The sequence below is a fragment of the Euprymna scolopes genome, chromosome 10 (genome assembly GCF_053919585.1).
Source record: "Euprymna scolopes isolate OS-2025 chromosome 10, ASM5391958v1, whole genome shotgun sequence".
NCBI classification, from domain to species: domain Eukaryota; kingdom Metazoa; phylum Mollusca; class Cephalopoda; order Sepiida; family Sepiolidae; genus Euprymna; species Euprymna scolopes.
In genome coordinates this window covers 133,685,720-133,709,019 of record NC_136491.1, presented here as the reverse complement: position 1 = coordinate 133,709,019, position 23,300 = coordinate 133,685,720, and the positions used below count along the sequence as shown (strand labels likewise).

The 23,300-nt window shown below is 33.5% G+C and overlaps 1 protein-coding gene across 1 annotated transcript in view; it reads right to left on the bottom strand.

Annotated features, from left to right (window-relative positions):
- Positions 1-23,300, bottom strand: part of LOC145286548 (solute carrier organic anion transporter family member 2A1-like) — a 102,668-nt gene that overhangs the window by 54,849 nt on the left and 24,519 nt on the right. Inside the window, exons 2-4 of the mRNA XM_080135438.1 lie at positions 19,842-20,361; positions 13,756-14,088; positions 1,121-1,207 (exon numbers count right to left, since the gene is read on the bottom strand). Coding sequence (XP_079991564.1) covers positions 1,121-1,207; positions 13,756-14,088; positions 19,842-20,361 — 940 coding nt within the window. The remainder of the gene's footprint in view (positions 1-1,120; positions 1,208-13,755; positions 14,089-19,841; positions 20,362-23,300) is intronic.

Sequence of the window (23,300 nt, the reverse complement as noted above, 5' to 3'; positions counted from 1 at the left end):
TTTTAATGTATCAGAGTCGGTATCGGAATCAGAAAATTTTGCATTTATTTTCTGATGCGAAAATCGATTCTTTTGATTGTGTATTTGCTTGTTTGTTTTTATCATTTAATTAGAATTATTGAGATGAGTATTATTTATTAATTTATTTATTCGGACTATTATCCTCGTCTTTCTTAGCTATTATTTCACGATGTTTTGTCTGACGAAGGACAGAGGAATATTTGGCTGAAACGTCATGAAACAACGACGAAGAAAGATGAGGATAATAGTCTTCAATAAATTATTTGTTTTTGTTTAATCTTATTTTTTCATTGTTGATTCTAAAAACATGATTAATTTTAAAGTGGCAATAAAATTAAAATCTATATATAACCCCCTCCCCATTAGTGTATTTTACATTTGCGAAAATATAGTAATCTATTTCATGTTTTTTACGGCAATCCGAAAAATAATTTTCTAAATTGCATAACTCTGCAGTTAAATATTGCGAGATTTTTTTTTTAAGTCCGAACAAGAATCAGTAATTGTGTCGGAATCGGGAGAATATTGGAATCATTCTATCAATCATTCTATCACTACAAAATACACTTGCAAAATCTACATAATCGAATTTGACGCTGACCTTGCTATAGTATTGCGTATTTGTTTGTGTTTAACATTTCAACCGTTGTAAAGCCATTTCAGGTCAAAACGTTTTATTCAGTTTTTTAAAAGTTTTTTTTTTCTTTGCGAAGTTTGTTTTAGCGTGCAGGATTTAGCTGTTTATATCTGACTGCTTTATTTGATTTCTACATTAAGATATACCCAGATTGAAAACTACATATGTATTTTCATTAGAATTATGTTTCTTCATTTATGACCTATGATATATAATATATAATATGAATATAAGCGTGACTGAACTTAACGAAATACGAAACAAGGATCGCAAAGTACGAATCTGTTCCACGCATTAAAATTTCTCGTAGAAGTTCAGATTACCTTCAAATTTGCATCATACACAGCCTTAATTCTGCATTATTTGGTGATAATAACACTAATTAGTTTATAACAGATGAATAGTCTGATGAATAGACTGAAATGCCGATAAAAGAAAACGAACAAACTGTTTAATACTTACCTTCTAGTGTGTAATAAAGTTTACTGAAGAGGGTCGCTGACGAAAATGATATTGAAGGTGCCAGCAGAATCAGTCCTGTAAGAATTCCTTGATAATAAAAGTAAAAACTAGTTTTACATGTTTGTATGGGGTTATCATTATTTATAAAGATTACCTTGGAATAGGAAACGGTTTATATATATATATATACATACATATATATATATGTATATATATATATATATATATATATATATATATATATATAAAATAATAAAAATAAATAAAAATGTTATATACGTCCAAATAAATTATGGGCGACTTTCTAAGTAAATAAAAATGAGCTCCGGGACGAGGCCACTATTTAATCGTATTTATCGTTAAAAAACGACAACAAATCTATCTATCTATCTATCAATCTATCTATCTCTCTCTCTCTCTCTCTCTCTATATATATATATATATATATATACACATATATATGCATATATATATGTGTGTGTGTGTGTGTGTGTGTGTGTGTGTGTGTGTGTGTGTGTGTGTGTGTGTGTGTGTGTGTGTGTGTTGATATCTGGGGGCGCACTAATTTGCTGGGAGAAATGCAGCCCTAGTCTTCATTAAAACATGCATCCAGGAGAAGGAAACTTTTATGTAAAAACCTGCAGTCTACTGTATACCCTGTCCCGTAGCATACCTTTTAAAGCCCTAGAGAAGCATCAAGTATTCAGATACGGACAAGATTTTAATTATACTACAAACTCCTATAGTGAGTTCAATCTCGGCTGCGACCGCATATTTACGTTTATAAGCAAATCATCTCTGTGAATTTCCCGAACAATTTTCTTGTTGTGGCAGAACCTCATATGTCGAAATCGACAGAAAGTCCATCATATATATATATATATATATATATATATATATATATATATATATATATATATATATATATATATAGTAATTAATAAAATATATATGGCGATTAAGCTACACTGAATATTCGGTGTTTAATCCACTCTAGGATTCGTCAGGCGAATTCTGTGGTCGTTTATCGTTTTTATATGGTCCTCTTCTGTTGAGGATTTTAGTTAGCCAATCAACTTTCTAGTATCCACTGCGCCCCTTCTTATCAACCAATGGGCATGCATTTTATCGAACAAAGGATCTGTTTTGAAACTAGTTTAGTGGTTTAAGGAAGATTTTTTTATATATATATAAATATACATATGTGTACATACATATATGCACATATATATACATATATATATATGCATAAATATATGTGTGATCGTTTATGTATATTCATGTTTATTTAATTTATTTATTTGTTTATTTTCTATTGTTTTTGTTAGTTTTAAAATGATAGCGATACAAAATACTTTTAAAACTAACAAAATAATAGAAAATAAACAAATAAATAAATTAAATAAACATGAATATACATAAACGATCACATATATATGTATGTATATATATATATATATACATATATATGTGCATATATGTATGTACACATACGTATATTTATATATATAAAAAAGGTCTGCCTTAAACCACTAAACTAGTTTCAAAACAGATCCTTTGTTCGATAAAATGCATGCCCATTGGCTGATAGGAAGGGGCGAGGTGGATACTAGAAAGCTGATTGGCTAACTAACATCCTCAACAGAAGAGGACCATATAAAAACGATAAACAACCACAGAATTCACGCATAAGCCTGACGAATCCTAGAGTGGATGAAACGCTGAATATTCAGTGTAGCTTAACCGCCATATATATTTTATAAATTACTAACTAGCTCTACCTACATATTGAGCACTTTTGAAGTAAATACTTTAAGTTTACGCATAAATCTATACTTTCGTATATTAATTTTATGTGAGTAAATGAAGAAGTTATATATATATATATATATGTGTGTGTGTGTGTGTGTGTGTGTGTGTGTGTGTGTGTGTGTGTGTGTGTGTGTGTGTGTGTGCAGGTATTAAATGAGATCTGGTTCAAAAAGGGCTGTCATCTTTATATATATATATATATATATATATATTACATAGTAGTCACCACTTATTAAGACCCGGAGGCCACTCACGAATAAGGGTTATCGTAAGTACAGTAATCAATGGGATAATATTGTAGTAATCGTTAGTAATGGAGATTTGATAAAGTGTCTTATTAAAGGGGGCGGTTTATCAAGAATTTGTTTATGTTGGAATTGAAGACATCTAAGTTGTAGTAAGGAGGGAAACAGGCAGACGGAACAGAGTTCCACAGGCGTGCACTTCTAAGAAAGAAGCATTGTTCATGGAATCTACGTTTTGATTAAGGCACTGATATAGAGTGGAGAAAATTATTGACAGTGGTTTCAGCTAAACGGGTGTTTTTCGTGAAAGATTGCCAAGGGGGGACCAGAGATTGGAGCTCAGACGAGTACTTGCCATGCAAATTACGATAAAACAAAGACAGGCTCGCAACGTCTCTTCTGTGGGAGAGAGGTTGCGGGGAAGAGGAAAGGGCATCACCCACTAAGTCAAGAAGACTATTTTGTACTCTGTCAAGGCAGGATAGGTTATTTAGCAGCTCCTGCCCAGATGTAGCAGCAGTACTCCATCTTTGGACGTACTTGGCTTATATATATATATATATATATATATATATATATATATATATATATATATATATATATATATATATATAATCTTTGATTTAGAAAAATAAAAATAAAACAAACTGTTCAATCTCTACTTATATATAAAATTCACTTTGTACGTGTGTATGAGTTTGTTCTCTATAAACTCTAAAACGGCTGGGCTGATGTTTTAGAAGTTTCAGACAAATTTATTTTATGTGTCTAGAAATGTTCTTAGATAAGTATTAAAAATCGATAATCGAAAAAAAAAACGATTAAAGAAAGAATCTATGCTGATGACACGATCATCTACGGCAACACATCAAAGGCTGTAAATGACAAAGTTCTCTCTGATTCTCTCTCATCTAATCTCGAGCGCGCGGTTCAGTGGGGGGAAGAGGTGGCTGGTTACATTTAATACATCTAAAACCAATCTCCTATCCTTACATCATCAACGCTCTGATCCCCATCTGGCATCAATTGAAATGGATGGCTCTCGTCTAGGGGATGCCCCGTGTTTTGACAAGCTTCTGGGTTTGACCTTTACTCCTGATCTTAAATGGAACATGTATATCAAGTCTGTTGCCAAGGTCGCTGGAAAAATGGTGGGATCCAATTAAGATAGAGCCCTGTAAATGTAGGTTTTCTATAAACAGAGGTCATTTACAGGGCTCTATCTTAATTGGTTTTCTTTTGCCCCTCAGTCTAGAAAAATAAACCTCATTAGCGCTCTTACGCATCGTGCACTTATGATTTGTTCACCAAACCGTCTTGATACGGAACTTGGTGAAATTACAACTATTTTTCTTAATAATGGATATCCCATTAATATAATAAAATCTACTATTGAACGTAAAATTACTACATTTAATAGCGGTAAACATATTGGTCCATCACGTTGTCCCATTTATCTAAAATTACCATGGTTGGGTCCTGATGGCCTTCATATTGTTAAAAGGATTTCTTCTGCTACTCAACGATGTTTTCCAGCTACTATGCTTAGAGTAGTTTACACAACTCGAACCTTTTTCTCTTCTTTTCGTAAAGATGTTTTGCCAACCATTCAAAAGAACTCTGTTGTTTATAAATTCGTTTGTCAGTGTGGAGCTGACTACGTTGGCAAAACGTCCCAAAGATTAGAAATGAGAATATCCCAACATATCCCTCGGGATATTCGACTACACCAGGTTTCGAGAGCATCCGGGCACTCCCAGGCTCATGAGTCTGCCATTGGCGATCACCTGTTGAGTATAAATAGGTGTGCCGATCAATATTCCGATGGGTGGTTTTCTGTTTTATACAGTGCTAGGTCGAACTATCATCTCAATATCATTGAGGCGTTAGTTATTAACAACTCTCGACCTAGCCTGTGTAGACAAAAGATTCTTAGACATCAGTTGGAGATATTCATTGATTTAAAACCACCTGAACAGTGAGATTTTTTTTTTTTTCTCCACTGTTCTTCCAACTGTAACCAAAATTCCCCTCTTCCCTCATTCGTTTTCTTAGTTTTTAATCTATCATTCTGACGTTTCCTCTTAGAGGGTCAGACGATAAGGCCTTAGGGAAAATTTTAATTTCACCTGCCCATTTCTTGTGTTTTTTTTTTGGTATTTAAATTAAATTATGTTTCCTCTGAAATTTCTCCTTCCATTCTGCTGTACCAAAAATTTACTTTCATATATATATATATATATATGTATATATATGCCTAAATATGTGTATATATATTTGTGTATATATATGTAAATATATATATGTATATATATGTATATATATGTGTGTATATATATTTATATATATGTATATATATATTAAGTTATAAACATATATATGGCAATTAAGCTACACAGAATATATCGCGTTTCATCCACGCTATGATTCGTCAGGCATAAGCATAAGCCTAGCGAAATATTCTGTGTAGTTTAATTGCCATATATATTTTTATAACTTACTACCTAGCTCTACCTGTGTATTGAGCACTGTTGAAGTAAATACTTAAATTTTACGCATAAAATTATACTTTCCTATATTAATTTTTGTGATTAAATGAAGTAATATATATATATAATAGAAAAAAAATATATATATATACAATAGAAAAATCTTATTGAAAATTTGTTTAAATTTTCAAAAACATTATAAACCTATAAAGAATGTATACAAAATGTTAATTATCCAATAAGGAGTACAAATAAACAAGAAACCCCTTATTGCTTGGAGTTTCGAAAAATTTCAATTCTTCTCATCAGAGGAAAGAGGTTGGTAAAGTGTACAATAAATTTTGCAGGTTTATGCCTTGAAAAAAACTACAAATATGAAATTAATTATACTTGCATCACACACACACACACACACACACACATATATATATATATATATATATATATATATATATATATATATATATATATATATGAAATTTAAAATGGAGGCAAATAGACCTCGAGGCTACACATTTCGCCCGTTTATGCGGGCCTTCTCAAGAGGGATGGTAATTGACACATGATAAAAAAGAACATTGTTTGCAAGAGGCGCTGAACTAAAGGAGCAAATTAAGGATTGTCTCTTTACTGTGATTTTATTATTTCTATTGAACTATGTAGCACAATATTACTTTCTGAGTAATTGTATTAACTATTAATTTCGTTCAGTCTTATATTTAAAATACAGTGAATACTATTTTCATAGAAGTGTCAATAAGCTCATATTTGCTGCGTGTTATTGTTTCTTTTTCTGTCTAAAACACTAATGTTTGTGCTATCCATAAAAATACCACCTTTATCAAAATATATTTGTTCATTAAATATGTCTTATTCCGTAGGATTTCCACGGGTCCTATAATATGTTTCATCACTTTGTTTTGGCATATATATATATATATATATATATATATATATATATATATATATATATATATATATATATATATTATTTTTAAAATATAATTTTCCACTGACACGTGTTTCGTCGTCCACGACTCTTCAGAGTGGCTGAATCTAGCGAGATTCGAAAGCGGCCCCTCGTGATAAGAAGCCTAAACCTCTACCACGGTGCTAACCTCTCCGGACTACTAAATGTATCACTTTTACGTAGAAGTTTTTATTTGTTTTGTTAGCGATACTTTCTTGAATGAATTCAAGTATTTATACGAAAGTGCATTTTTACCTAAATGCTTGTTGGGAATAATTTTCCCATTGACCAATCTGGTACCCCCTTTTAATGGGGAGCGACATATATATTATTTTTAAAATATAATTATCCACTAACACGTGTTTCGTCGTCCACGACTCATCAGAGTGGCTGGTGTATATATATATATATATATATATATATATATATATATATATATATATATATAGTGGAGATGGTAATTAATAAAAACTGAAGAAAGTTCTCAATACTGTTGTAGAACAAATATGCGTTTTATTTGTCGTTACCGTATCTTTTTGTTAAGTTACATTATTGTTTCGGCTGCACGGCCGTTTTTTCTTGCCGTCTGTAGCGTCCTCAGACTTTTACAGAAACCTGAACCGTTTCTGTAAAAGTCTGAGGACGCTACAGACGGCCAAAAAAAAACGGCCGTGTAGCCGAAATATATATGGTGACCCAAAGAAAACGGGCCCCAACTCTAATTAGGCCCCGTTTCTTAGTGTTTTGTCCGATTGAAATGAAACTTTGGTCATAACTAGTTTATTATATTCAAAACATCACATCAAAACACTAAGGCATTTGGCCTTTTTTCTTCGTTCTACAGCATATGTTCTAGATGGCCTCCATTTAGCTTCTTTTTTCTTTTTGGTCACCCTGTATATATATATATATATATATATATATATATATATATATATATATATATATATATATATATATGAATTCTTCCTTTTGGATCATTTTGGACCATTTGGAACTTACCTGTTGGATTGGAAATTTTTAATTCTACCGTGTTTGGATTTTACCTTTCTTGGATTTTTTACCCTTCACTGGACTATCCATTCATGTGAAATCTTGTTATCATTTTTCTTTTACCTCCTACTCCCCTTATCTCACCCTTCTTTTTAACCAAGTAAGATCTGTGACTTACTTGTAGTTTCACTAAATACTTTTACATGCAAAATCCGATCCCGTATTTTGCTAATTCCTGCCCTCTGATGAGAAGGAGAGTATTTCTTCGAAACTCCGCGGATTAAGGACTATCCACTTATCTTGTGCTTCCTTTTTAAAATAAAATATGTTTTTAACTCTTTTTCAAGATGTCTTTTAACATGTTTTATTAATCATTTGTTCATATATATATATATATATATATATATATATATATATATATAGAGAGAGAGAGAGAGAGAGAGAGAGAGACATAGAGAGAGATATAGAGAGGGGAGACAGACAAACAGACAGGCAGAGAGAGAGAGAGAGAGACAAACAGACAGACTAGCAGGGACGTTGCGCGGGATTGAAAGATAATCAACGATGAATTCTTCACACCCCATATTTTTTTTTATTATTATCGAAATCGGTAAAATCGTCTATTTTTCAAGTTCATTTTTCTGGTTCAGAACCTATCGTCGTGCACCTGGAAGAAGCGCCTATGCCTCTCGTAGTAACCTGGTCCACAATACATTGTAGTCTATATTGCACCATAGAAAACCTATCGCTGATTTTATAAAATTAGTTTCATGTATAATGGTTTGAATTAAAGTTTGAAGTACAAAAGTCAAGAATCATACTTTCATTGTGCTCCAAACAAAACCATTCATTTTGTACGCGCCCTTGTCATATTAAAAAACTGTTGATTTTATATGCCTGGCTTTACTGGTTCTGTGATGATAATGGATTGAATGTAAGTTTAAACAGAAAAAGTCAAGTATCATGTGCTTCAAACAGAATCATTCTTTACGAACAGGCACCTATCATATTAAAAGAATCCATTGTTGATTTTAATATGTCGAGCGTTCCATAAATTAAAACTTCTTAAATGCACTTGTGATGTTAGAATGTGTAAGGTTTGATCTTTAGTCAAAATTGCCTCTGCTTTCTTTTATCGGATTATTTCGATTACCGATTATCGATACTTATCCAAAATATTCCGATACAAAACATAGGGCAATTGCTCTTGACATATCGAAGGCCTTCGATAAGGTATGGCATAAGGGACTATTTCACAAGATTTCAGCTACGGTATAACTGGAAATGTTTTCTCGATCATTAAATCATTTCTCTCCGTTAAGCTCATAAGAGTAGTGGTTGATGGGCAAAAATCAGAGGCCCTCAATATTAATGCTGGAGTCCCTCAGGGGTTCATCCTAGGCACAACTCTCTTCCTGATATACATCAATGATCTCCCAAAACGCATACTTGAATCATTCGTTGACATCTATGCTGATGACACGACCATCTATGGCAACACATCAAAGGCCGTAAATGACAAAGTTCTCTCAGATTCTCTCTCCTCTGATCTTGAGCACGTGGTACAGTGGGGGAGGAGGTGGCTGGTTACTTTTAATGCATCTAAAACCAAGCTCCTATCTAAACATCATCAACGCTCTGATCCCCATCTGGCATAAATTGAAATGGATGGATTTCGTCTAGGGAAAGCTCCATGTTTTGATAAGCTTCCGGGCTTGACCTTTACTTATGACCTGAAATGGAACACGTATATCAAGTCAGTCGCCAAAGTCGCTGGAAAAATAGTATGCACCTTCTACCGCTCCAGAAGATATCTCTCTGCTGATGCAATTCTCTATCTGCATAAAAGCCAAGTACGTCCAAGCATCTGGGCATGAGCTGCTAAAACAGCCTATCCTGCCTTGACAGAGTAGAAAATAGGCTTCGTTGCCTAGTGGGTGATGCCATTTTCTCTTCCCTGCAACCTCTCTCCCACAGAAGAGACCTTGCGAGCCTGTCTTTGTTTAATCGTAACTACCATGGCAGGTGCTCGTCTAAACTCCATTCTCTGGTCCCCCCTCGCCAATCTTTCACGATAAACACCCGCCTAGCTAAAACAACTGTCAAAAATTTTCCCCACTCCTTATCTGTGCCAAAATCAAAACGTAGATTCCATGAACAAAGCTTCTTCCTAAGAACTGCACGCCTGTGGAACTTTGTTCCGGTTACCTGTTTCCCACATGACTAGAACCTGGATGTCTTCAAGTCCAATGTAAACAAATTCCTGATGAACCACCCCCTTAAGAAAGACACTTTATCAAATTTCCACACTAACGTACCGTACTTGCAATAACCCTTATCCCTGAGTGGCTTCCGGGCCTTGATAAGTGGAGACCACCGTGTAAAAAAAAAGAAAAAAGAACAGACTTGTTTTGGATTAAAACATTTATTTGAGAAGTCTTATCACCACACAATCAAAAGAGCGTTGTGTATAAAATAAAAAATATGCTCTTTGATAATACAAGATTGCATTCGAAACGACACACAATAACCCTTATCCCCGAGTGGCATCTGGGCCTTAATAAGGTGTGGAAAACATGTAAAAAATATCTAAGGATATTTCCAGACACATGAAGTACCACTGCGTGAAATTTAATAAAAATCGATCTGGCCACAGACATACACACACAAAATTTCATTTATGTATAAAAGTAGATATAGAAATAGTGATTGAGATTCATATAATTTGGTATATATGTATACATATATATATGTATATATATATGTATATATATACATATACATATATATACATATATATACATACATATATATACATATATAAATATACACAATATATATGCATACATATATACATACACATACATATATATACATGCATACATATATATATATATATACATACATACATATATACACATATACACATATACACATACACATATATATACACATATATATATACATACACATACACACATATACACATACACATATATATACACATATATATACATATATATACATATACATGTATATGCATATACATACATACATATATGCATGCAAACATATATATACAGGCATATAAATACATACATACACATATATATACATATATATACACATATAGATATATATATACACACATATATATATACATATGCATATATATATACATATGCATATATATACATATATATATATATATATACACACACACACACATATATATATATATGATGACAGCCAATTCGCTTTCGAACATTGTCATCCCTCGATATAAAAGTGTATTTGATTAATGCCTGTGCATGAGGATTGTTATAGTGGGGAAAGACTTTGCACCGATACAATCCCCCTCTCTAAACAACTTCCACATTGATCCAAAAAGAAGAGCAAGTTAACATCATTGGATGCAGCAGTCATATACATACGTACATATATATATATATATATATATATATATATATATATATACATATATATATGCATATACATATATATTCATAAAAATATACATATATATATGTATACATATACACATATATATATACACATATATACAATTATATATACACATATATATACATACATATATATACACATATATACACATATATAAATATATATACACATATATATAGATATATATACATATATATGCATATATATACATATATATACACATATATACACACAAACATATATAAACATATATATACACATATATATGATGATTTGCAACGTCTTGTCAGACGAGTGCCTGAGGGAGTATCTATACAAAGATGACGTTATAGAGTCTTAGCTTATATATACATATATATACATATATATACACACACATATACATATACATATATATATACATATATATATATATACATATATATACACATACATATGCATATATACATATATATATACATATATATACACATATATATGCACATATATACACACATATATATATATACACATATATATGCAAACATATATACACACATATATACATATATACACACATATATACATATATATACACACATATATACACATATATATACACATATATATACACACATATATATACACACATATATATACACATATATATACACACATATATATACACATATAAATAAACACACATGTATATACACATATATATACATATATATATACAAACATATGTATATATAACTATGCATATATATATGTACACATATATATACACATATATACGCACATATATATATACACACACATATATATACACACACATATATATACACACAAACACATATATATATATACACACACATATATGTGTGTGTGTGTATGTGTGTGTATCCATATAAACAAGGGAGAATAATGAAAACGCTTATATTTGACCCCTAATCCACGCATTGTGCCGTCTCTCATCTAACGATCGAAAGAAGCAGTAAACCTTGTTATGGTATATTAAACTATATAATACGTAATGATTAAATAATTTTGAGGAGATTCTACAAAATATGCGTTGACGTAAAATGTATTTAATCGTACATGTAATGTTGACAGAAAATCAATGGCGTGTCTACACTATATATACATACATATATATATCCATACATATGTCCCATAAACATTGACACGATACCATCAAAATAGACATTAATGCGAAATATTTGTAACGTCGATGTGACGTCCATGTAATGTAATCAGTAACTCAACGAGAGTCTACAAAATTCATGTATATATTTTTAACGTCCATGTGACGTCCATATAATGTAGTCAGTGCCTCAACGAGAGTCTAAAAAATTCACGTATATATTTGTAACGTCCATGTGACGTCCATATAATGTAGTCAGTACCTCAACGAGAGTCTAAAAAATTCACGTATATATTTGTAACGTCCATGTGACGTCCATGTAATGTAGTCAGTACCTCAACGAGAGTCTAAAAAATTCACGTATATATTTGTAACGTCCATGTGACGTCCATGTAATGTAGTCAGTACCTCAACGAGAGTCTAAAAAATTCACGTATATATTTGTAACGTCCATGTGACGTCCATGTAATGTAGTCAGTACCTCAACGAGAGTCTAAAAAATTCACGTATATATTTGTAACGTCCATGTGACGTCCATGTAATGTAGTCAGTACCTCAACGAGAGTCTAAAAAATTCACGTATATATTTGTAACGTCCATGTGACGTCCATGTAATGTAGTCAGTACCTCAACGAGAGTCTACAAAATTCACGTATATATTTGTAACGTCCATGTGACGTCCATATAATGTAGTCAGTGCCTCAACGAGAGTCTACAAAATTCACGTATATATTTGTAACGTCCATGTGACGTCCATGTAATGTAGTCAGTACCTCAACGAGAGTCTAAAAAATTCACGTATATATTTGTAACGTCCATGTGACGTCCATGTAATCTAGTCAGTACCTCAAGGAGAGTCTAAAAAATTCACGTACATGTTTGTAACGTATATGTAAGACTGAAGTAACGTTGATGAATTTCAATGAAATATATGCTAAGGCAACATGCACGGCATAATCACGTTGACACACCGGTTGTAGTTAAATCACCGAAGTTAAGCAACGTTGAGCCTAGTCAGTTCAAGATCGGTAACTCGTTTGGGAATTCCAAGCGCTGTGCGCAGAAGTACGTTGACACCTTTTTTTTATAACATTTTCACCCCAAACAAGGCACATTGCCACTTTGATGTAGGAGGCTCCTATCAGGGACATAAGCTACACGGGAACTATGTAGGGAGTTGAGCAGCAAGATGTCGGTTCACGTTACACTTCTTCTTCTGCGTGTCAGTACAGTTGGGGAAGCAGGATCCCGGAAGGAATTCAAAAGTCTAGCGGTTCTGGGGAAGAAACTCCTGGAGTAGAAGGCTCTCTTACATCTAGGGATCTCTACTGTAAAAGGGTGGGATTTAGCTGCTCGTCGGGTCTGTCGGGGGTATTTACGTCGGGGGGGGGGGTCACAAGAGTGCATATTTGTAACGTCTATGTAATGTTGTGCAAACGTTGAGAAGACTACAAAATATACAATATTGCAACATATCTGCAACGCTGTAAGAACGACATTCTGTTGGTTTGGTAGAAGAGATGAATATTACTTACCGATATATTTCCCAGTTTCTGTTTTCGGCACATTGTCATCAAGATAGGTTGTAACGAGGGGAGACCTGCCTGACTTTACAACTCCTTGTATGATCATCCCAATAGCTATGAAAACCAAGGCAAATGTGTCTGTCGACTGTGGAGTTCGTTGCTCTTTGGAATTATTTCCATCGGTGCCGTTATTTACTTGATTTCCAAAACTAATCGGCTGTTTACACATGTATTCATAATCACGCTCGTATCTTGTGGAATTTGCTCTCATATCTACAAAAAAAGAATAATTTGTTGTGAAAGCTTGGTCGACTTGTCGATACAATTTTGAAACATGAATTTACATTGATAAAAGTACATGAGTAATGTTCTTTGCCACACGCTTGATGTAACGAGGCTGTTACTCTTTAACCGTCTTGTTATATTTCAACTACTCGGACCAGCACATTGTCTGGTACTGTCGTCGCAAAGGAACAAAGAAAAACAGGAAAGAAATAAAAATCCGACTCGGTATTTTATAAGTTAAAATAATAGGCATATATTCGTGGTTCTCCCAACAATAACGCAGCTCATTATCTTTCCGAATATCTTTTCGCACATTTGTTTTACAACCCTCTGCCATCTAACATGTTGCTTTTTAAAAGTCTCTCTGTCACTTGACGCCAGCCATAGTCAGCGCTTTCCCGCCTTCGAGTTCACACGTCCATCTTTCCCCGCGCGTACTTTGCTTCTCTTTCTTTTTTGCTCAACCACGTGCTGTCCATTTTCTGCCTGTTTTCCTTCTCCATCTTGTGAGGTTAGTGCGTGCACACTTGCTTAATTTGCTGCTGCTGTTAATATTAGCGTAAGTCAGCTATCCTACAACTACTGCTAATTTTCTCATACGTGCGCCATACGTGCTATAGTAAAATGAAAGCAAAATTCCGCCACTTATCACGATATTAAGTCTTTTAGCCGTCAAGAATGGTAGACCAATCTAAATCATTATCTAGTAGGTCCATCTCTTTGCTGGTCGTCCTCTTTATCTTTCTTGTATGAAATTTTCTTGATATGATTTATTTGCATAGCTGGAGTCTGGTAGCCGGAAAATGTGGTAATGACATGTTAACCCCCCCTTTTTTAAAAATAATATTGTTCATAAATCTATTAAGATATCTGCGTATCTTTTTCTATATTGCAAATATATCAAAAGGTTAGTTCTTACACAATCCATTTTAAAGAATGCGAACTTGCTTTCAAGCTCTGCCAGTATAAGCCATGTGTCACTTGCATATACAACGATAGGAACTAACAATGCATTGTACGAACGCCGAAAAGCTTAGTGTGATTAATGATGAAATTTTTGTTTCAAGCGTGTGAAGAAGCTTGCTACCTCGCAAACATACACGCCACTTTAGAATGACAACAGCCGTCAATAACACCACACATAAAGAGCCCAATATTCACAAATGGTTGCGCATCTGCTACTGGCCAAGCTCAATGCTGTTTAACTTTAATGATCAAAGGAGGACCAGTGTGTTTACGTTATTATAAAACATTAAGAGTACATAGATATCTCCCTACTGATGCAATTCTTTATCTGTATAAAAGCCAAGTACGTCCAAGGATGGAATACTGCTGCCATATATGGGCAGGAGCTGCTAAAAACAGCCTATCCTGCCTTAACAGAGTACAAAATAGACTTCGTGGCTTAGTGGGGGATGCCCTTTTCTCTTCCCTGCAACCTCTCTCCCACAGAAGAGACGTTGCAAGCCCATCTTTGTTTTATCGTTATTTCCATGGCAGGTGCTCGCCTGAACTCCAATCTCTGGTTCCCCCTCGCCAATCTTTTACAAAAAACACCCGTCTACCTGAATCCACTGTCAAAAACTTTCCCCACTCTTTATCTATGCCTAAATCAAAACGTAGATTACATAAACAAAGCTTCTTTCTTAGAACTGCACGGCTGTGGAACTCTGTTCCGTCTGCCTGCTTCCCTCCTGACTACAACTTGGATGTCTTCAAGTCCAACGTAAACAAATTCCTGATGAACCGCCCCCTTTAGTAGACACTCTAAATATCCACACTAACGTACTATACTTACAATGACCCTTATCCCTGAGTGGCTTCCGGGCCTTGATAAGTGGTGACCACCTTGTAAAAAAAAAGGAGTACCAGTGTGTTTACGTTATTATAAAACATTAAGAGTACATTTTTTAACACCCACATATTACGTTGCATGAAAGTTAATGTCAGATGAGGATATTTAAACGATTGAGTCAGATTATACAAAATATTCGAATCAGAGTGGATTGCAAATTGCATTGTTATGATGACTGAACTTATGCATCTCTGACCTATTGCGTATATAAATTGTGTGAGACTCTAAGAAAGTAACCCCTGTCAGGGATGTGTGCCAGAAGCAGAGATGCGTCATTGAATTCCTTCAGGTCAGAATATTTGAACCGATCAACATTCATTGACGTCTGTTGAATGACCACGTCGATTCCAGAGTGGCGATAGAGTTGTAAGTGGCTAAGTGCACTCTGGACTTCTACGACCGAAGCATGAAAAGAGGCTGGCAAAGTACATTGAGAATGGTGGTGACTATGTAGAAAAATAATTTCTAAAGCACAACAGGTCACTCGTTTTAATGGTGTCATTCCTTTTGCATAGCTCTTCAACGTTTTAGTCTTTGAGTTTAAAAGTAGAAAGCCTTACATTTAGAATGACCCTCCTGGATTAGTTTTAGTATGCAGGGAAGTTAAGAATTCATTGCATGCATAAACAGAACATTAAAATACCTAGAAAATAGGAAAACGTCAGCGTGAGTTTTGTGACTAAACCGCACTACGTGTCTTCTGTAGAAGGAATATTATTATACGATTTGTTTGTATTATTTATGTAAAGTTGGCTATATGTATATGTTTATATATTATTAGGTGTAGCACAGCGCGGACGTGCGTATGCAAATGCATGCGAAATGACGTTACCGTTAAGGAAAAAGACTAAAAAGTAGATCACGTTAGAGAAAAAAATAACGTTGAAGATCACGTTAGGGATGTGGATACGTTCGAGACGAGAGCACGCTCAAGAAGACGATCACGTGAGGGATATCACAGCGGTAATGAGAGAATGGCGAAATAAATATCGTTGTACAACAAAATAGTAAATTGAAGTTTATTTTCTATTGTTTGCCTTTTTTGCGACTGAAACTGCATACAACGTGACTGAAATTGCATAAAACGTGACTGAAACTGCATACAACGTGAGTTAATTTCCCGGAAAACATTACATGTGTATAGGATACACTCCTGACCTAAGAAAAATATCAATTATAAATTTAAAAACCATAACTGAAAGCTAAGTGTAGTTCATGTTGTTAATAGTTTACTTTAGTTTAATGCAACGGTAACGGTAAAACGGAAGCGGGCAGTAATGTTGCGACGATTATTCGGAATCGGGAATCGGAAAAATCGGCAAATTTTGGAGTATTGGAATCGGAAAAATCGGTGCTTATTTTCCGATGTCAAAACGATTCTTTTAATTTTTTTGTTTTTTTTTGTTTTGATTTTGTTTAAATCAAAATCTTCCATTGCTGGTAATAATGATGAAATAATAAATATTTATTGATTTTAAAATACCAGTAAAACTAAAATCGATAGATCATCCTCCAGAAGTGTGCTTTGACGTTTAGGAAAATATCTGCATATTTAACGTGTTTTTTACAGAAATCGGGGAAAATGACAACTCTATAGTTAAATATTTAGAGATTTATATATATATATATATATATATATATATATATATATATATAAAGTCTGAATTGGTAATTGTATCGGAATCGGGAATTTAATAGGGAATCGGGAATTGTATCGGAATCGGGAAAAATATTAGAATCGTCCCATCACTAGTGGACACCCTCCGTAACGATTCAGCTCACTTTTTATTTTTGTGAACATTTAACTAGACGCATTAAGCATAATAAATGTTCCTCTAATTTCAGTTTTTAGGGTTTGTTTTTTTTTAGTTGAATTGAATAGGCACAAGTTTCAATTAAAACTCAAATTTGCATTCAATGTTAAATCGTAAGGCAACGGTTTATATTGGTATTCTTACGTACATATATTTTATACAACAGACAAAAGTTTTCATGCTTAATAATTAATCTGCAATTTTCTTCTTATCATATACTAGAGAGCTGTGTCACACGCTTGAAAACACTCTTTAGCACGCCATTGGGTCAGTCCGCTAGGTGTCTGAATCGATAGACCAGTCTAAATCCTTATTTTTGTAGATTTATCTCTTTGACAGTCGTCCTCTCCATCTTACTTGAAAATTCAGATAATTCTGACTTTCAAAATTTTAAGTTTTAGTTTTAGGTATCAATTAATAAATATTCACAAACTTAAGAGTGTTTTTTTACCATAAAGGAATTCTTAAGGTGCATGCATGGGTATGAGCTGTTATTTCCAAAAAATCAAACAGTTCAGATTTGCATTGAATTTTATCTAAAGTTATCGGAGACCAATTAAAAACATTCATAGAATTCCAATTACATTTTAAGATTCCTAAAATATAAATCTTAAAGAAATTTTATACTTTAAGGAACCAAAACTATGTAATTTAATTTTAATTAAAATTGGAACAAGGATTCTAGACATTAGATATAATAGCATTATATTTTGATTTTTCCCCTTCGTAAGGGGGCATAATTCTGGTGTATTTTTTTACTATTCTGACTACAGTTCTCATCTTGTGTGTTATTTCCAGAACGTTCTTGTAAATGTAACCTACGACCTACTTCAGCTGTATCGCGTCAAACTCAGATATCTGCTCGGTCTTTTAAACGGAGCTTTTCATTTAATTCATTATGATAGAAAACTCTCGTTCTGTCAGTCATGGCCAGGTAGAAGTACTTTATCCTTGTGGAAAATTCTGGTATGAATTTTGAGAGCTTTAAACCTAGTTTTGCTTTTATATGTACAATATTTATACTTATAGCTATAGACATTTACTTATTATTACACGCACGCACGCAGAGAGACAGAGAGACAGACAGACACACACACACACACACACACACACACACACACACACACACATATATATATATATATATATATATATATATATATATATATATATATATGCATGTCCTTTTTTTTAATTGTACCAGTATTGTTTACTAGCAGGAAGACCCGACATTGCCCGGGATTGAATGATGATTAACGAATATTACTTTTTCTTTTATAAAATTATTTTAAATAAACGTCTTTCCAGTTAACGAAAAAAAAAACATTAAGAAATTTGCGTCATGCAAAAAAAAAAAAAAAAGAAAGAAAGAAAAAGCACATAATTTTTAAGTCTTATAAAATTCTTTGAGTTAATGAAAAAATTCAGAAATTTACGTGCGGAGTTGTAACTTACAGACCATGCCATGCAAAAAAACAAAAAAAAAAAACAAAAAAAAACGTTTTTTTGTCATAGTTGCTACATGACGACATGGAAAAATGGCTTTATCGATGATAGATAACTTAAGATAACGGTTTCGATTATCGGTAATTATCGGGGATATTCCGAGTCTAACTTTAATAAGATCATTCCCATACTTATACACTAAAGTTCTGTATATTTTAAAGAAAATCGGTTCAGCCGTTTCGGAGTCTATAAGGAACGAACTCACACACACACAGACCAAGTTGCATTTATATAATAGTGGATAGATAAATAGATAGATAAAGATAGATAGAGAGAGAGAGAGAGAGATAAATAATGTAGATAAATACGTATCCCGTATTAAATCCTATACTAAGGTAACAGTCGCCTAGCGTATGCGTTGCATGTTTGAGTCGTCTTAATTTCCTCCGTTTTTTCAGTCTATAATGTTTAATTCGGCCTATGCAGGTAGACGGTTTCCCTTTTCAAACCGTTGTCCTAATAATCCATATGATACGGATTATTATTCCTCATCTGAAAAAAATCAGAAGCATTGTGTATTGTGTGCGAGAAATTAATTTTATCCGTCCTCGAATGGATTATCTTTTCATAGTTATATGAAGTAAAAATGCGTGACATTTTTTTTTCTAGGATTAACTTCTGTTTAAAATACTTACCATTATTTTCAATTGTTTCCATTACTTTCCCGCTTCCTTGATATGCCGAGCTTACAAAATACGGCAATGCGCAGATTAAGCCGGAAATCCCGAAAATCCCAGTCAGAAATGAAAGCAACCTCGGCACGTGGCCATTGCGAAGGAAATGACTGATGAAAAGGACGGCCACCAGGAATCCAATGTCGTTGCAGGCGAGGATGAAACCACTTTCGGCGCTGCTGAAGCCGAACTGTCGTTCGAGGGCGGTTATCTGTGATGTAATATAAATAGTCAATGTAGACGTCGTAAGGCCAGTTAAGGAATAGAAAAACACAAAACTGTACATGTTTGTGAATTTCTGAAGACAAGCAGGGCGGAAGGAGCCAATACCGCACGTGGTATCACTCTTGTCAATATCCGGTTCATTGGTACCAATAAGATTCTGGTGCTGTGTGTCATCTCGCGCCAGTGTCTGGAGATTCTGGTAGTGAACGTTTGAACCGTAGCTTTTGGCTTGAGAATCTTTTGCTTCCATCGTGTTCTAAGAATAAACAAAAATATGATCAATGTAGATAATACATGAGTTAATTTAAGTTTTGGATTTTTTAAAAGTTTTTTTTAGTTGAATGCGAACATAATATTTTGATATTAAAGTTATGTAGGTTTGAGATTTGGAAATATTGTTCGTGTTATTAGGGTTCTTCGGACTATTGTTTTCATCTTAGATGGTATTAGCACAACATTTCGGTCGATGTAACCTCTGACCTTCTCCAGGTGTATCTTGTCGAACTCGGGAATTTTTATGTTGAACATAAGAATCTTCACGGTATTTCGAACGGAATTCTTTATTTAACAAACGAGCAGCATGCTCTTGCTCCACCGGCCATGACCGGGTATAAATCTCTAGTGCGAATTTTACGGACCTTAAACTTATTTTTGTTTCTAGATGTAAACATTACTATTTTATAAGCACCCACTCCTAGAACGAATTTTAAAAGGTTAATATCAAAAATTAAATTTTAATTAGTAATATCCCGTTTTCTTTTTATATTATACTAGTTAGTAAGACAATATATAAAAATAATTATATAAAAATTAAAAATAGCATCTCCTTAATGGGAAGTAAGAACATTTATTTGTGAGAATAATGGTTTTAATAACAAGTAAATAGTTTTGTCAGTAGTTTCTATATGTTAAGACTTTACGATTGGCTGATGACTCTAATTAGTTTTTAGGCTGTTTTTTTATTAGAAATATTTTAGAAATATCATCTCCTAGAGTTTTGTTTTCTTTTTAATTTAATTTTACCCTAAATAGTATATCTCTGAAAATATGTGTATAATCTTTTAAGAAAATCAAACATAACGGCTTAAAACGTCGTTCTCCTCTTTCGTGTGTCTTGAATTCATTTTTTTTTCCGAGGGTTGGTGCCTATAAAAATAGTAATATTTATATCTAATAACAAATATGGCTTTAAGGTTCCTAAAGTTCGCACTCGAGACTTCTACCGAATTAGGACTGACGGAACGAAAGCGTGTTGCACTGGTTTATTGAATGAAGTATTCCATTCAAAATTCCATGAAGATTCCCGGCTTTGAGAAATAAACAAACAAAAGTGATTTCACGCTTTATTTGAGTATGCAGTGATATAAAAAATGAACATAAAAAACGAACGAATACAAAATAATGAATAATTTAAAAAACAAAATAACAAAGGAAAAACAATTTGACCGAATTTTGTACTCAACCATGAAAAATCTGTATTATATTCTTCATAGTCTGTCTGTCTGTCTATCTGTCTGTCTGTCATTAACGTTCAATTTTTTATCGGACATTGCATGTCCGATCTGACTGAAAATTTCTATGGACTTTTGTTATTTTAAGGTGCACCGAACTAAGTATTATGGTATCCGTTAGATGAACATTTAGGAATAATTAGCGATTAACAGGGATTAGTCACAAAAATACCACCACCACATTTACTTCAGACGATTTCTCGGAAATTACTGGACCGATTTAAGTATATGGAATCCGTTCTATGCACATTTAGTGATTAATAGGGACTAGTATTTAATATGTTATAAGGCACAAACACATTGACACACTTGTTCTCGCCAGATCAGCGAAGTAAAGCAACGTTGAGTCTGCCCAGATGGATGACCATTTGGGAAGGCGAGGCGCTGTATGTATCCAGAGATAAAATAATAGGTTGAGAAACTGGCGCGGTCTATCCTTCTCTCGGGGGTATATGGGACTCTCTTAAACCGTGGTAGGCACCCCGTCTAGTGATGGCGTCACGATAAAAATACCCTTGATAGCCATTGCGAAGCATCAAGTATTCAGCTACCGACAAGATTTGAATTACACTACAAACTCGTGTAGTGAGTTACATCTCGACTACTGTCGCGCTGGATGGATGGAGTATTTAATGCTAAAATGAACAGAAAGTTAACCATATTCATGACATAACTTTAGCATAAATCACTCATTCAAAATCAACGTTCTATAACTTTTACTAGATGAATTGTTTCATGGTAATTTCTACGTCAATATTTACAATTTACTGTTAATAATAATTATGTTGAAATAATACCTGCCAATATCAAGAATATTAAGAAATAAATGATTTTTCTTCTGAAAAGCAATATTGTCACTATGAGGTAAATATTACTAAAAAATGAATGTCGTTTTTATTTTATATATAGTAAAAAGTCTAACAGTTTAATTATTTTTAAAACAATAATTGTTTATAATGTGAATCTCGCTTGTGTCATGTATTTATTTTAAACTAGCAGATCGCCCGGCATTACCTCGTAAAATATTATATTTGAATTTATGCAGATTTCGTATTTATTATTATTGAGCCAATTCTCCATTCATAAATAAATGGTAGTGAAACATCGACGTGGCCCAGCTGTAACACCTAAATATGATATACTACTACTCGCAGTCCTAATGAACCGCCCCCTTAAGTAAACATTTCAGCAACTCTCCTCACTAACGTAATGTACTTGCAATAACCCTTATCCCTGAGTGGCTTCCGGGCCTTGATAAGTGGTGATCACTGTGTAAAAAAAAAAAAAATGTCATATATATTACTATAGAGCAAACACTCGATTGATTATTATATTATAACCAATATAATGGTGGTTTTAAATCAGCTAGCATCGAAACCAAATTACATAGCTTTCCAGCCTTATTCGTTGCCATCTGATCCACCAACAGATATATATCAACACTAAAAATAAACCGACATTAATGTATAAATGTATACCCATTTCCAATTTTATAAATTGTGGCCCCTTTAGCAGCTATTTTACCTGTTTATACTCAAATCGAATTTGTTTTACAGATCCAAATCCCTTATATATCAAATTGCAAGACGATAGAACAAAATTGACATAGTTTAATAGGCTCCGACGAACTACAAGCCCTTGTACCCCTTACACGTAAATACCACAAATAAACCCGACAAGCAGT